Source organism: Lontra canadensis, unplaced genomic scaffold (genome assembly GCF_010015895.1).
Source record: "Lontra canadensis isolate GAN:19392208 unplaced genomic scaffold, GSC_riverotter_1.0 scaffold4, whole genome shotgun sequence".
NCBI classification, from domain to species: domain Eukaryota; kingdom Metazoa; phylum Chordata; class Mammalia; order Carnivora; family Mustelidae; genus Lontra; species Lontra canadensis.
In genome coordinates, this window is record NW_022630998.1 from 19,550,477 (window position 1) to 19,564,983 (window position 14,507).

At 35.3% G+C, this 14,507-nt stretch overlaps 1 protein-coding gene across 5 annotated transcripts in view; it reads left to right on the forward strand.

Moving 5' to 3' along the window:
* The window catches only part of TTC37 (tetratricopeptide repeat domain 37), an 88,612-nt gene that overhangs the window by 66,688 nt on the left and 7,417 nt on the right, over positions 1 to 14,507 (forward strand). For 3 of the 5 annotated variants that reach the window (XM_032846254.1, XM_032846267.1, XM_032846262.1), the window contains 4 exons: positions 4,097 to 4,249; positions 7,910 to 8,040; positions 10,055 to 10,178; positions 12,059 to 14,004. In XM_032846254.1, the coding sequence (XP_032702145.1) occupies positions 4,097 to 4,249; positions 7,910 to 8,040; positions 10,055 to 10,178; positions 12,059 to 12,133 (483 nt within the window). In that variant the 3' untranslated portion in view covers positions 12,134 to 14,004. Of the gene's footprint in view, positions 1 to 4,096; positions 4,250 to 7,909; positions 8,041 to 10,054; positions 10,179 to 12,058; positions 14,005 to 14,507 lie in introns of those variants that run through there. The other 2 variants (XM_032846276.1, XM_032846285.1) reach the window with 2 other exon arrangements.

Genomic DNA, 14,507 nt, shown 5'->3' on the forward strand with positions numbered 1-14,507 from the left:
GATTTTTCCCTACTTCAAATAAAAAGGAGAACTATTTTGACTTCTGTCACTTCTTTCTAGTTTTGCCTGTTTTTGAACGTCACGTAAACGGACGATTCTTTTGTATCTGGTTAGTTTCTTTCAGCGTCATATGTATGGGACTCTTTTAGTTTCATGTAGCCATAATTTTTCCATTTCATCTTATGAATATACCCTTGGTGGATATTTGTTTTTTTTACCAGGTTTTGGCTATCATGAGTAATGTTATGTCCCTCCTTACCTATGTCTTTCAGTGGGTAATAAGGGATATGTGTGTTTACTCTAGTAGATGCTGTCAAACAGTCTTCTGAAATGATTGTGCATCTGATGTTCCCACCAGCAGATTCCAAGCATTCCAATGCTGATATAGCTAGATGTGGTTAATTTTTCCCTTTTCAGTAGATAGGTAGGTAATAATATCCTGTGGTAGTTTTAACTTGAATTTACCTAATGATGTTGAGCCACTTTTCATATGCTTCTTGAACCTTTGGATATCCTCTTTATAAAGTGCCTTTTCTTTTTATTTTTCATGGGCTGTTTTTTGGGTGATTTTTGGAATTCATTGTATTTCCTGGATTGAAGCACATTTTGGGTCTTTGTGTTGCATGTATTTTCTCATGTCTGTACCTTGGCTTAGCACTCTGTCAATATTATTTTTTGATGAATAGTTATTAATTTTAATGATGTCTAGCTCACCATTTTTTAATGGTCAATGCTTTATTGAAATGTTCTATTTAAGAACGCTTTGCTTACTTAAGTGCCTAAAGATATTTTTCTGTTTTCCTTTAGAAATTTCTGTTTTCCCTTTCATATGTTAGGTATATAATCCATCCAGGATTAATTTTTGTCCATGTTGCAGGATCCAGGTCCATTCCTTTCTTAGGTGTATCACATTGTCCCAGCATCATTCCTTGAAAAGACCATTCTGTCCCCACTGAACTATAGTGATGCTTTTGTCATAAATCAGCTGACTGTATCTGTAGGTCTTATAAGGTTCCCTCTTCCTTTATCTATTTTTTTTCATGCTTATAACTTTATGATTAGTTTTTATGTGTGGAGGTAATATTAAGACCTCCGACTTTTTTTGTTCTCCTTCATGTGCCTAAAGTCATTTTAGGATTGTCGCAATTATGTATAAATTGTCAATTACCCTGCCTCCTTCCCCCACAACAAAAGCCCCACTAGGCTCTTGATTGGAATTGTATGAACCTGTGGCTTAATTTGGGGAGGATTGATAAAGTAATACTACTGAGTTTATCCACAAATGTGGTATTTTCCTCAAATTATTTGGGTTCTAAATTTTTCTCAGTGGTGTTTTATAATTTTCATTGTATAGGTAGTTGATATTTTTTGTTTGATTACAAATGGTATTTTTTTCTTGTATGTCAACCCCAAACACTTGGAAATTCAGTTGATATAATTTATATGTTGACCCTCAACAACCTTGCTGAATTCACCTATTTTTTGGAAATGATTTAAGTTTTCTGTATACACAATTAGGCCATTTGTGAATAATAAAGTTCTACTTTTTCTTTCCAGTATTTGTATATTGATTTTTTTCTCTTGCCATAATGCACTGTTTAGAACCTTGAATAGAGTGTTAAATGGAAGTGGTGGTAAGACAAGTGAATGTTCTTATTCTCAACCTAACGCAGAAAGCATTTACTATTCATAATTTCATAATTAAGTATTTCATAATTAAGTTTTTTTTTCTGTAGGTTTTATCTGATATATATATATACCAGATTAAGGAAGTTTTCTTCTATTCTAAATTGATTAAAAGATAAAATATTTGTTTCCTATCATGAATGGATGTTGAGTTTTAACCGATCTTTTGAGGGGACATCTATCAGAATGACTATTTTTTAATTATTCTGTTAATGTGGTGGACTGCGTTGATTTTCAAATGCTATGCTAACCTTGCATTCTTAGAGGAAATTCTACTTGGTTATGATGTATTATTCCTTTTATATTTATTGCTGGAATAACTTGGTTAATCATTTTTAAAAGAATTTTTAATACCTATATTCATGAGAGAGAATGGCTTGTAATTTTTCATTCTCATAAGGTCTATGTTAGGTTTTGTTATCTATGTTTTTAATTCTCCTTTTCTTTATTTCCTGAAAGAGTTTGTATGAGAGTGACATTTATTTCTTTAATGTTTGAAAGAATTCATCATTGAAGCCATTTGGGCCAACAATTTTCTTTATGGGAAAGGTTTTTTTAAGATTTCCTCTTTCTTGGAAAAGTGAATTGGAGGAAATTGGAGGGGGAGATGAACCATGAGAGACTGTGGACTCTGAGAAACTGAGGGTTTTGGAGGGTGGTAGTGTGGGGGGTAGGTGATCCTAGTGGTGGGTATTAAGGAGGGCACCTGTTGCATGGAGCACTGGGTGTCGTGCATGAACAGTGAATCTTGGAACACTGAAAAAATAAAATAAAATTTAGAAAAGATTTCCTCTTTCCTTGGCATTGTTGAACTATAGGGAATTTGTCCAGCACATCTCAGTTTCTGTTTTATCAGCACAAAGTTATTCATGATAACTTCTTTGTAATGTTTGGAAAATCCTTAAAGCTTTTTCCTTTTTCATTCTTATATAGGTATATTTCTAAATTTTTTCTTGATAATCAGTTTTATTAACTTTTCAAAGAACCAATGTTTTGTTTTTGATTTTCTTCATTATACTTTCTTTTCTGTTATTTTTGCTTTCTCTGGATTTAGATATCTTTTTTTCCCCTAGCTTCTTGAGATAGAAACTTATAGCATAGATTTTCCATCTTTCTCCAATATATGCATTCCCCAAGATTTTAGGTAGCGCTTTCATTGTCATTCATTTGAAAATGTTTTCTAATTTCCATTGGGATTTCTTTGATCCATGTAGGTTTTTTCTGTTTGTTTTTTCATTTTGGGGGGAGGAGTTTTTGTTTGTTTATTTGTTTTGAGAGAGAGTGTGCAAGTCAGAGCAAATCAGGGGGAGGGAGAGGGTGGGAGAGAGAGAATCTTCAGTACAACCGTGAGATCATGACCTGAGCTGAAATCAAGTGTTGGACACTTAACCACCTGAGCTACCTAGGAACCCTCATTCATGTTTTTTTTTCTGAAGCATGTTGTAAAATTTCTAATATGAAATATGAAATATGAAAGAGGAGGGTTTAATTTCAGTTGTTTGAGACATGACCCAGCATATGGTCAGATTTAGAAAATGTTGCAGTTCTTGAGTATAGTCTTCTAAATATATCATATAAGTCAAGCTGATTAATTATGTTTAAATCTTCTGTATATTTATTGAATTTTTTATCTGTTTCTTTTACCATTGCAGAAATAGGTGTATAAAAATCTCTAGGGGTGCCTGGATAGCTCAGTGGGTTAAGCCTCTGCCTTCAGCTCAGGTCATGATCTCAGAGTCCTGGGATCGAGCCCCGCATCGGGCTCTTTGCTCAGCAGAGAGCCTGCTTCCCTTCCTCTCCCTCTGCCTGCCTCTCTGCCTACTTGTGATCTCTCTCTCTCTGTCAAATAAATAAGTAAAATCTTTAAATAAATAAATAAATAAAAATCTCTAACTTCGATTCTGCATTTGAGTGGTTTTTTTTTCTTTTATTTCTGCCAACTTCTGCTTCATAAATTCTGTGTCTATATTAGGTGAATACAAATGTAGCAGTGTTATATCTTCCAATTAATTGATTCTCATCATTACAAGAGACCCCTTTAGCTCTGAGTATTTCTTGTCTTGACGTCTACTTTGTTGGAGGTTAATACAGCTATACAAGTTTCTTTTTGATCAGTATTTACATGATATATCTGTTTTTACATTCCATTTTGATTTTGTTCATGGAAGACTCTTCAACATTTTCAAGTGGTATGGCCAGTGAGCTATTGCTGATACTATGGGCAAGATGTCTACTCCTTTCTTAACCTGTGATTTTTGAATTGGGCGGGGGGGGGGGGTGGCACAAAACTTACCAATAATTAAATTAAACATTTAGCTTCATCAAAGTGTATTTAATTTCTTGGAAGTAGAGTACCAGACTATGTACAAAATTAAAAATTTTTTGGTTCTATTCTCTTTCTGTTCCTCAGTGGCTGGCACACATTTATCAGTCCCAAGGAATGATGGGTGCTGCAGAAATGTGTTATAGAAAGAGCCTGCAAGTAGCATCCCAACAGGGCAGTTGGAGTGGGAAGCTGTCGAGTCTGTTGAGACTAGCCCTTCTTGCTTTAAAAGCCTGCATGGTAAGATCATACTATAATTACGATCATGAAAAACTGATTCTTTTGTTTTTCTTTAAGATGATAGTGCTTCCTGTTGAGTTCCTGTTGTTTCATCACCTTCTCTTGTGGCCTCCTCATAGACTTTGTATTTGGGCTTTTGATGGAAGTAAGAGTAATGTAAATCCATAGATCCCACAGAACGTTGTCATTGTTTGGGGAAGGAAAAAAAAAAAAAAACAAAGATTGCAATTTAAAAGTTGAATTATAGCAGAATGTATATAATTGTTATCTGTTGATAAATTAGAATTAACCTAGGTACTCATCTGTGAGAAAGGTGCCAGTGATTTAGCATTTCAGTCATTTCTCAGTTAAATTTGACATTCTGTAAGAAGGACTTCTAGCAATTTTTGATTTAACATCTGTATTTTGATACAAAGGTATATTCTAGAAGTTGTCAGTACTAGTATGAAAACTCTTTAAGATAAATGTTTAAGTGTGTGTGTGCTTTGGGGGGGCAAACTGTCGAATAGTGTATATGATACTCTATTTGAGTGTATGTATGTGTGACACATACTAACTTATTTCATATGCATAGTAATCCTGTTTGACAGTTGAAGAAATCAGCTCGCAGTGTAGTAATACACCCATCTCCTCCCACCACCCACTACAACAACAAGAAGTATTTTCTCTAATAGTTTGGGTTCTGGTTCTACCATTTGCTATGTGTGAAAAGTTAAGCCATTTAAGAAAGAATATGAGATGTCATATTTCTAGGGTAAACAGCTGGCAGTGTACAGAGGAAAAGTAGAGTAAAATTATACTTTTATGAGAGGCTCCTATATGTGTTATAATATGTAAATAGGATATTAAGCTGAGAGGTTCAGCTGAGATATTAAATACTAGATTTCAGAGATAATAGATTCCAAAGTGAGATATAAGATCAAGGTACAGACTTCTAAAGTGAGTAGAAGCCCAGCCTATAAGGAAGCTGTAAAAGGATTAGAAGTTGGAGGATTATGAAAAAAATTTTTTGGAAAGAGCTATTCTGTTTGTCCCCCATCTCTGTGGCACATTTCCACACACAGATGCCCACTAAGGTGAGGAAGGGAGAAAGCATATATTTTTGCTTTCATTCTGTGCACAGTTGAGTTTCATCCTCCAAGGTTTATGAGATAAACAGCCGAAGAGTAAATAAATAAATAAATAAAAGAATCTGTCTGGATTCTGTCAGAGAAAGGGAGGTTTTGGTGTGTGGCCTCTGAGGTTCTGGAGGCACATGTCTAGAAGCACATGGACAGGTAATGACATAACGTCAGAAGCTTGTGGCTCTCCACCTGCTGTGTTAGGACAGAGGAAAAGGGAGTATTTTGGAAAGTGAGCACATGCCCTGGCAGAGAGCGGTCTGCAGTGGGTAAATCCCAGAGGTGGGTAGGAGTATATGCTTGGGTGCAGAATGGAGGGAGTGAAGGAGAGTTGCTATGACGTGGGCTTGGTGGCACTCCTAGAGTTTGTTGGAACGAGTGGTGCCAGTGCGAAAATGGATCGGCATCGGAGTTGCCTTAGTTCCTATCCAGTAGGGCCACCTGGAGGAGTGATGGGATCTTGGCAAAAAGGAAGCTAGAGCTTCCAGATTGCTCAGAGGGTGTGGGCAGTAAGTGAAATAGAGTACAGTTGTCCAGGTTAGTGGGGCTGCAGATGAGCAGGACTGCCTCACAGCGTGCATCGTGTGCAGTTGCTCACGGTTCCACACTTGGTCTAATGCTCTCCAGTCACCATCTTGAAATTCCTCATTATTTTTGAACAAAGGGCCATGCATTTTTAGTTTGCTTTGGGCCCCCACAGATTACATAGCTGGTCCTGCCGGTGAGAGACCACCCATGAAATTAGGAGTCTCTGATAAAGCCAGGAATGCCTGGATGAGAAAAGGAGATTGAAATATCTATCAGGCCTAGAGAGCAAGGTATCCTCATAGAGTGGCATCAGTCAAATACAGACTTCTGGCATTTCAGTAGCTGTCTTAAGCTACAATTAGCAAGAAAAGATGTGTGTTGGGACAAGGAGCAAGCCATCTGCTGCTCTCTGTAACCATACTCTATCTGGGAGCTGTTGGAGCAGGGTGCAAATACTACCTTTGAATGAAGTTCGAAGTATTGAAAGGAAGAAGATATTCTAATTAAAATTGTTTTTGATGACTCTAAGAAAAATAGGTATCAGAATCATGGAGCCTACTATAACATACATCCAGGGACAGAGGAGAAGTGCTTCCTCATATAGTAAATTTTAAAGACACAATGGAAGACAAAAATGTGTCTTCTGTTGTTTAGTATACCAGGTACATACAGAAACTTTTTCCTTATATAATAATCTTTGAACTAACTTTACAGAATGTTTTATAGGAGAGTACATTATAAAAGCAACCACTGAGAGTTCCATGTTCTTGGTTTTTAAAAATATTTAGGAATGAGGCGCCTGGGCGACTCAGTTGAGTGTCTGACTCTTGGTTTTGGCTCCGGTCATGATCTAGGTATTGTGAGATGGAGCCCTCTGTCGGGCTCTGTGCTTAGCACAGAGTCTGCTTAACATTCGTTTGCCCTCCTTCTCCTTCTGCTCCCCCTACCCACTCTAAAATAAAAAAAAATAATAAATCTTTAAAAAAATATATATAAAAAATAAAAATGTATTTTTTACTTATTTATTTTTTACTTACTACTTTTGGGCTTTGCCTTTTTTTCTTTGCCAAATGTACCTGAGGTCTCATTGCTTCCATCTTTATAGAAGATGCCTTACAATTTATTTTCAAATTTTTTGTCTTTACAGCTTTCTCTTTCTTGATTACATACATTATTATTGCTTGTACTGCACTCAGTTTATTGCTCTAAATTTTGTTTATAATTTAGTGTTTGAAATGGACTCATCCTATTGACTTTATTAAAATGTGTACTCTAGATACCTGTAAATATGAAATCTTAGTTTTTAATGAAAGTTTGAGGTTTTTAATGAAAGATTTTAAGTGCATTTTTTCTTCTAGCATAATTTAGCAGACTATTCATAATTTTATCTTCATGTTATTGTTCATTAGGAACACACTTATCTGTTATTTCTGAGTCAGTATATGTAAAAAACTAAAGTTTGCAACATAAGTGATATGTAGATAGATACCTTAACATTTTCCTTATAAAGTGAAATTCTTTAAAAAGTTCTCAATATTGATGAGTTGATTTATCTGTGATCTGCTTTGTACCTTTTTTTCTATTTTGGGATTTTATTAAAATATTTAATTTCAGCTTTCTCTCCTTAGATAATTTTTGAAATGTGGGACTTTATTACAACCACTAAAGGGTCACGTTAAATTGAACTTTGTATACTTGGTAGATCCCAGAGGCTTAGTGACTAATAGATTTTATTCACCTGTATAGTAGAATAGTGCATTTTCTTTTAAGAAATATTTTAGTGTTTTAAGTGATATTCCTCTTTGAAACTTTCTTTTTTTCCAGTCTGCCCTATTCTGTAGCTCTTTAAGAGCAGGAATCAGATTGTAATCATTTTGCAGAACCATGGCTTCTATCGCATTTACATGGTGACTCAGACAAGTAGGCACTTAATAAATGAGAGTTGAATTTCATTCTTTTAAGGTAAACATGTTGAAAGTCTCTATTTAATATATGCCTTTTATTTTTACAGGCTAATATTTCCAGTGATCACTGGTCATCTTTGGTTCAAGAAGCTACAACTGAGGCCTTAAAACTTTGTTTTTGTCCATTGGCTGTCTTTTTACAAGCCTTGTTACAATTCAACCGCAAAATGGGGGCAAGGTATGAACAATTCTTTTTCACTTTTTTTTCTTGGATATGTTTCTTCACTTTCAGTTCCTCAAGGAAACAAAGATTTAGAGTTAGTGTAACAAACTTGGTGTTATATATATCCGTTACTACTTTGGAAAGGCTGTTGAAGTAACCAAATAATGAAAAAAGTAAAGTCTCACATTTGTTTTACAAAAAATAATTTGGGACACAGATAAAGAATATGAGAGAGTGGGCATGATAGCATTGTAGGTGAAGAAGGGCTTAAAGTTTTGCTGTCTTCAGGTGCACCATCAGTGTAATGTGGATGCCAGAAACAAGATAAAAAATACTGAAGTTCAAAGCTAGATTGACTTACGTTCATGCAAGGTACTCAACTATGGAAAAAAAAATAGTGAATATTGAAAAAAAAAAAAAACCAATTTTTTCTTTATTTCCAATAAGCACTATATTTATTAAACATATCTTCAGTTGTTTATAAGTAATGAGGTTTTTCTATCTAGAAAATCCCAAAGCTTCTGAGATTAAAATATACAAATTTCAGTGATCTTTTCATTGGAGGGTGGCAGTGGAGTCAGAAATAAATTTGAAAAAAAAAATTACTTAAAGCTCGTATGGGTGAAAAAACAAGCAAGAATATTTTAAAATTCTGAGAATAATATCTAACTTTAATGGATATTACACATAATACAGAGCAACTGTAAGTAAAACAGTGGTTTAGGAGCATTATGTTACTGCAACAGGATAGATATTGTAAACAAAGAGCTTAATACATATAAGTATGTGGCAAAGGTCACATCAGCATCCCAAAATAAGAGTGAAGGATGAATTAAGGCTGTGGCTAATCAGCAATTCCAGAAGCATTTGTTATTTATTTACTTTTGGTCAGTTTTTTGTATGGCTCATTTCACCCAGAAATGTTTTGGGCTGTAGTTTATACGTCCTAATGAACTCGTTCTGCGGAAGCTCAGAGTGGATGACTTAGAGGGCCTTAACCTCTACCTCCCTAAAATCTGTTAGCACCTCCCATAATTTTTATCACCACAAAAAAATAGACCCAAATCAACACACACGCAAAGAAAAAAACAGCGTGCTTACTGTGTGAAGATTCCTATGTAGAAACATCTTCAAGACAAGTTCTTTAGTTTCTGCTTCAAACCAATTACTATTTATAAATCCTCCTATTCAGCACTTCTGAAGTTACCACAATTTGTGTTGTGTCTATTAGTATGGAAGTCTCTGGAGTCGTGGATGTTAGTAAATAAGGAAAGAAAAAATTAGAACACAATTGTAAATCATCCTTTTATTACAAGGGTTTGCATATTGTACACATCCATTAAGGCATATACTAAAAAGCTTTATATTATACACGTTGAGTCTGGTGTAGATTATCTTTGTATTCTTTATGGATTTGTTTTCAGGTCTGTTTTCAAAAAGGATTACAGGTAGAGCACTCAGAAGTGCTCATAAAATAGGAGCCTTCCCCTCTTCTACTTGGAATGAGCTTTAATTTACTTATTTGCAAAATAAAATGAGAATAGTAACAGCAACCTAACCTTACAAGGTTACAAATATTAAATGTGACCATATGTGTAAAATATTTAGTGTAGTACCCAACACATAATAAACACTTAATAATTATTAGCCATTATTACTACCTTTAGTCTATGAAAAAAAAATTCATGAAGGAATCAGTACCATGTATGCAAAAGATTGAGAAAGATAACTTGTGTGAGACTATTATATGAAATATGTTTGGGGCGCCTGGGTGGCTCAGTTGGTTAAGCTTCTGCCTTCAGCTCAGGTCATGATTCCAGTGTCCTGGGATTGAGTTCCACATCCGGCTTCTTGCTCAGCAGGGAGTCTGCTTCTCCCTGTCCCTCTGTCCCTTCCCCCTGCTCATGCTCTCTCTCTCTCTCCCTCTCTCACTGACTCACTCTCAAATAAATAAATAAAATCTTAAACAAGAAGAGGAAGAAATATGTTAACTTAGATGCTTTGGACTAAATATAAGTATCTTTTTCAGAGAGACACGGCGACTTTTGGAAAGAGTGGTGTATCAGCCTGGGTATCCCAAGTCTATTGTATCAACCGCACGTTGGTATCTACTGAGACACTTACATGCCAAAAATGACTACGAGCTTATTGATGTAAGGCGTTGATTTTATTCACAATATTTCATTTTGGACCTTTGTTTGGGGGGTGGTGGTGAAGGTTGCTGTTCTGTTCATTATAGGATATCTAGCAGCATTCCCAACCACTCCAAACGCTAGGTGCCAGTGGCACTCTCCTCTTCCCGCCACCCAACTTGTGACAGCCAGACATGTTTTTAGATATGCCAAATGATAACAGTAATTGCCCCTCATTAAGAACCACTGATTTAGCCTGTAGGAAATACATTCTCCTGATGTGCTATGTAGAATAAGAAAGTTAGACAAAGGTGCTAGGTGCTGGTTATGGTATTTTTTATGACCATTGAACTGGAGGTATAATATATAGGGTAGGTTTGGAAGTAGCAGGATTTAATGGGATCTTAATATTGTCTTTGGAAATTATGTTTACCTGTCTTTTCTATAAGATGCATGTGACAGTTTCTGCTCCTCATGGGCTGGCTCTGGTATCTAAGTACATAAACGTATGAATGTGTATCTAAAATTCTTTTTAAAATAGTTTAAGATTCTCATAACTTGAGCTTTTTACAAAATATGAATATTAATGAGAAGCTTTTTAAATATCTAAAGCACTTGAAATACTGTTTGCTTTTCAGTGAAACAGCATTGAAGAAATATTAACAAAAGCAATGCTTGGAGAAAGGCATTCTAATTAATGTATTGCAAATCAAAAAGATAGAACTTGTGTTGGAGACAGTTTGTTGGAGACAGTTTTCCATGCTTTCCTTGGATTTCTAAGCATTCTGTGAGCAGATGGCCTGACTGCTCTTTGTTCCAGACTGTCTTTTCAAGGATGTTTTTATAGTGAGCCTTGGGAGACAGACATAAGTGTCTCCCTTTAGAGTAAAGGGTTGGCCCATATAAAAGATTCAGGTCTCCTGGGCTCAGGGTTCCTCTCTTGTAATGCAAACCAGTACAGATGTGGGAATCTGTATACTAGCAACCCTGTCACCTATGTGAGTCTTAGGACCAAGGGGAATAAGTGTAAATGTCTTGATGCTCAAAGTTTGTTGTACCCTGAGTGGTAAAGACCTTTGTCTCTGACCCAGGAGAATCATGTCTTTTGGCAGTATCCATGAAGTTGTGCAGGCTGACTTGTTATCTTGCAAGTAAAGCAAAGTCTCAGACCCTTCACAGTGTTCAAAAATGAACAACCAAAAAGTTTTATTAGTCAATTGAGCAACTGAAATTAAATCTTACATTCTATGGAATTGGTGAAAACCTTGCAAAGCTTGTTGATAGAGCCTAGAATCTGGAACCTCAATTCTAAGCTTCAGTTTTAAAGGAAAGGAGTATTGAGGCACCTTGGTTCTCAGTCGGTTAAGTGTCTGCCTTAAGCTCAGGTCATGATCCTAGATTTCAGGGATGGAGCCCCGCATCGGGCTTCCTGCTCAGCGGAGAGCCTGCCTCTTCCTCACCCCCCCCACCCCTCGCTCATGTTCCTCTCTTTCCCTCGCTCTCTCTCTCATATAAATAATAAAGATCTTTTAAAAAATAATAATAAAGGAGAAGAGTGTCACTTGCACAGTTCTGTGTATGAAATGGTCTTTCGGATAAGGATTTAAAGATGACAGTATTGTAACCAAAACCCCCACTTCCATTTTATACAGAAGGGTAGCAGTCAAAATGTTACATTTGTACTAATTGAGCATTTGAATAAATTGTGCTTATCTTTGATGTTGCTTTTGGCCAAACAATTTATTTCAGCAAAAATGACTGAAAAGATTTCACAATAGTCACTTTTTCTTGTGTTGTTTGATATTGCTTGCTGCCTTGTGGCATACTTGGCTTCTATGAATTTAAATATGGTTATTGCTAATTAACAAAATACTAATGTTCCTATATGTGATTTCCCATAGGTGCTGGTAAACAATGCCAAAACTCATGGAGATACAAGAGCATTGGAACTGAATCAGAAATTGTCTTCACAGTAATAGTATGTTATTTTATAGTAAGCAAGCAAAGAAAAAGTTACTAGAAAGAATCAATGAATCAAGACTTTCCCCCAAAGCAACATTTTAAAAAACCATAGTTATAATCATCCATTCCTATTTTAAATCTAAGGACATTTAAGTTCTTAAGCTAGGGGTTTAATTTTTCAACAACTCTTAATATGACTTTAATTTGAAAAGTATGTTTGATTTTGAGAAGCCCATAATGAAAGGAAAAAACATGATTCCCTTAGGTGTTCATCAGTAATTTGTAAACCACTCTTTTCTCCATCTTGCATTTTGCATAGTAATATTTTTTGTACCCCTTTACAATAAAGCCTTAATAGCCATTTTCCAAATAATATGTAAAAGCAGATGAGCATGGTGCAGAATTTTACTTATTAAAAAATAAATTGAAAGATATAATTTCTTCTATGAATTCTGGAGTTCAGTAGACCAACTCATCATAACATCTGAATAATCTTAGAGCCTGTTTTACTAGTGGTTCATCTCAGATTCTGTTGAAGAAGTATAATGTAAATGTTGGTGAGTTTAGACTGCTAGTGGATATGTTTGTATAGTTCAAAACACTCAGGTGTATGGCTACATTAAAAAAATCAATGGAAAATTTTGGAAAATAATGCTGACAGTGTTTAATTGATCATGCAATTTCTTCAATTATGACAAAAAGACTTGAACTTTCTGAAATAAGAAAAAACATAGTGTCTTATTTTCTTTATTGATTAATATCAGATATAATTTCTACATTTCAAATTTTAAAACCTGAAAACACATTTACCTATTTTAGTTTTTCAAAAAACTTTTTATATCTCTGAAAAAACTGTATGTTGCTTACTTTGGATTTGTGGTTTTAAAAAATATTTTCAGATATTTACATTTATTATTCGTTGTATGTAAATGTGTTGGTTGTACAATTTATGTATATAGTTTTTCTAAATCAGCTTTATGGTGTTATTTTGTGAGATAATATAAATTGATAATATTCTGTAATTAAATTTCACTCCAAAGGTTAATCTATTGAACTAACTATAATTTGGTGTATTACCAAATTCGGCTGAATTTTGTCATCATTCAGACCTATACAATCAGAATCTTTAAGGATAAGGACCTAGGGCTCTGCATTATGGAGGCATGCCTAAGAGATTCTAATGTTCATTCAGGTTGGTGAACCACTGGATTAACCCGTTGATGATTCTTCCCTTTACTTTTTTCTTTAACAGGATCAAGCACTTGCCATTCTCTGCCCATTTCTTCCTTATCCTCACAACTGCCCAACCGATTCAGTGCTTTCAACAGCCTGGCCCACAGACTTAGCCAGAGATGAGCTGCAAAAGGTTGTCTGTGCCTCTCTGGTGCCTGTGCCTTCCTGCTTCCTCTGGAAAGCACTTTAGCCTTTACCCCAGGATGGACTGAATCTATCTGCTTAAATGCTTATGAGTCAGTTCTTATTTTCCATCTGCTTTCTGGGGTGTCACGTGCTTCACAAGGTTACTTTCTCCTGCTGTGTGGACTTGGTTAGGCTTTGCCCCAGGCCTGTAGCCAAGGAGCAACCTTTTGACTAAATTGCCTAGTTCTAGCCTCTGAGAACCTCAGAATCAGGTTTTCTAGACAGGAAGGTTCAAAAACACTATAGTTCATACCATCTCAGGTAATTTTTTTTGCATGGATGTACATACATCCTCTCTTTGTTATCTTCTCTTAAGACTCCTGCCTGGTTACTGTGAGGCTCAAATCACAAATGTACAATTTTTACAGAGCTTACTTCATGCCAGACCTTTGTTAAGTGTTTTATACATTGTCATTTAATATTAATAAGTAAAGGAAAAGTGCTAAGCAGCATGCTTAAAGAAAAACCTGAAATGCAATCAATATTATCAGATTCTAGGAACTTTAAAGTAGGCAAAATTTCCCTTCATTTTATATGTAAGTTTAGAGAAATTACATTAAAAGTTATTTCCAGAAGCGTCAATATTTAGCATTCATATTCAGTATTTCTTTGAGAATTATAGTGCATTTTTGCTAATTTCTATCCACATTTTGGCTCTTGTTGATTAATTAGGTGTTTGTAGTCCAGCTAGACATCTAATAACCATTTTCCATGGGAAAAATATCTTCCAGCTTATGAGTAAACTTTCAGGACACAATCTCTTTGTTCGGGGTCACTTGCCATATTTCTAGAATGTCCCTTGCATTAATGTCTGGTCAGAATTAAAAAAAAAACAAAACACAAAACATAGTTTAAAATGCTATGCTCTTTTTTCAGTTTATAAAATGAGTCAACAAATTTCCTTTCATTTGGGAATCTACACAGAACAGGATTGGGCAGAAATGCTCAGGTTCTGCATTAAGGGAATTA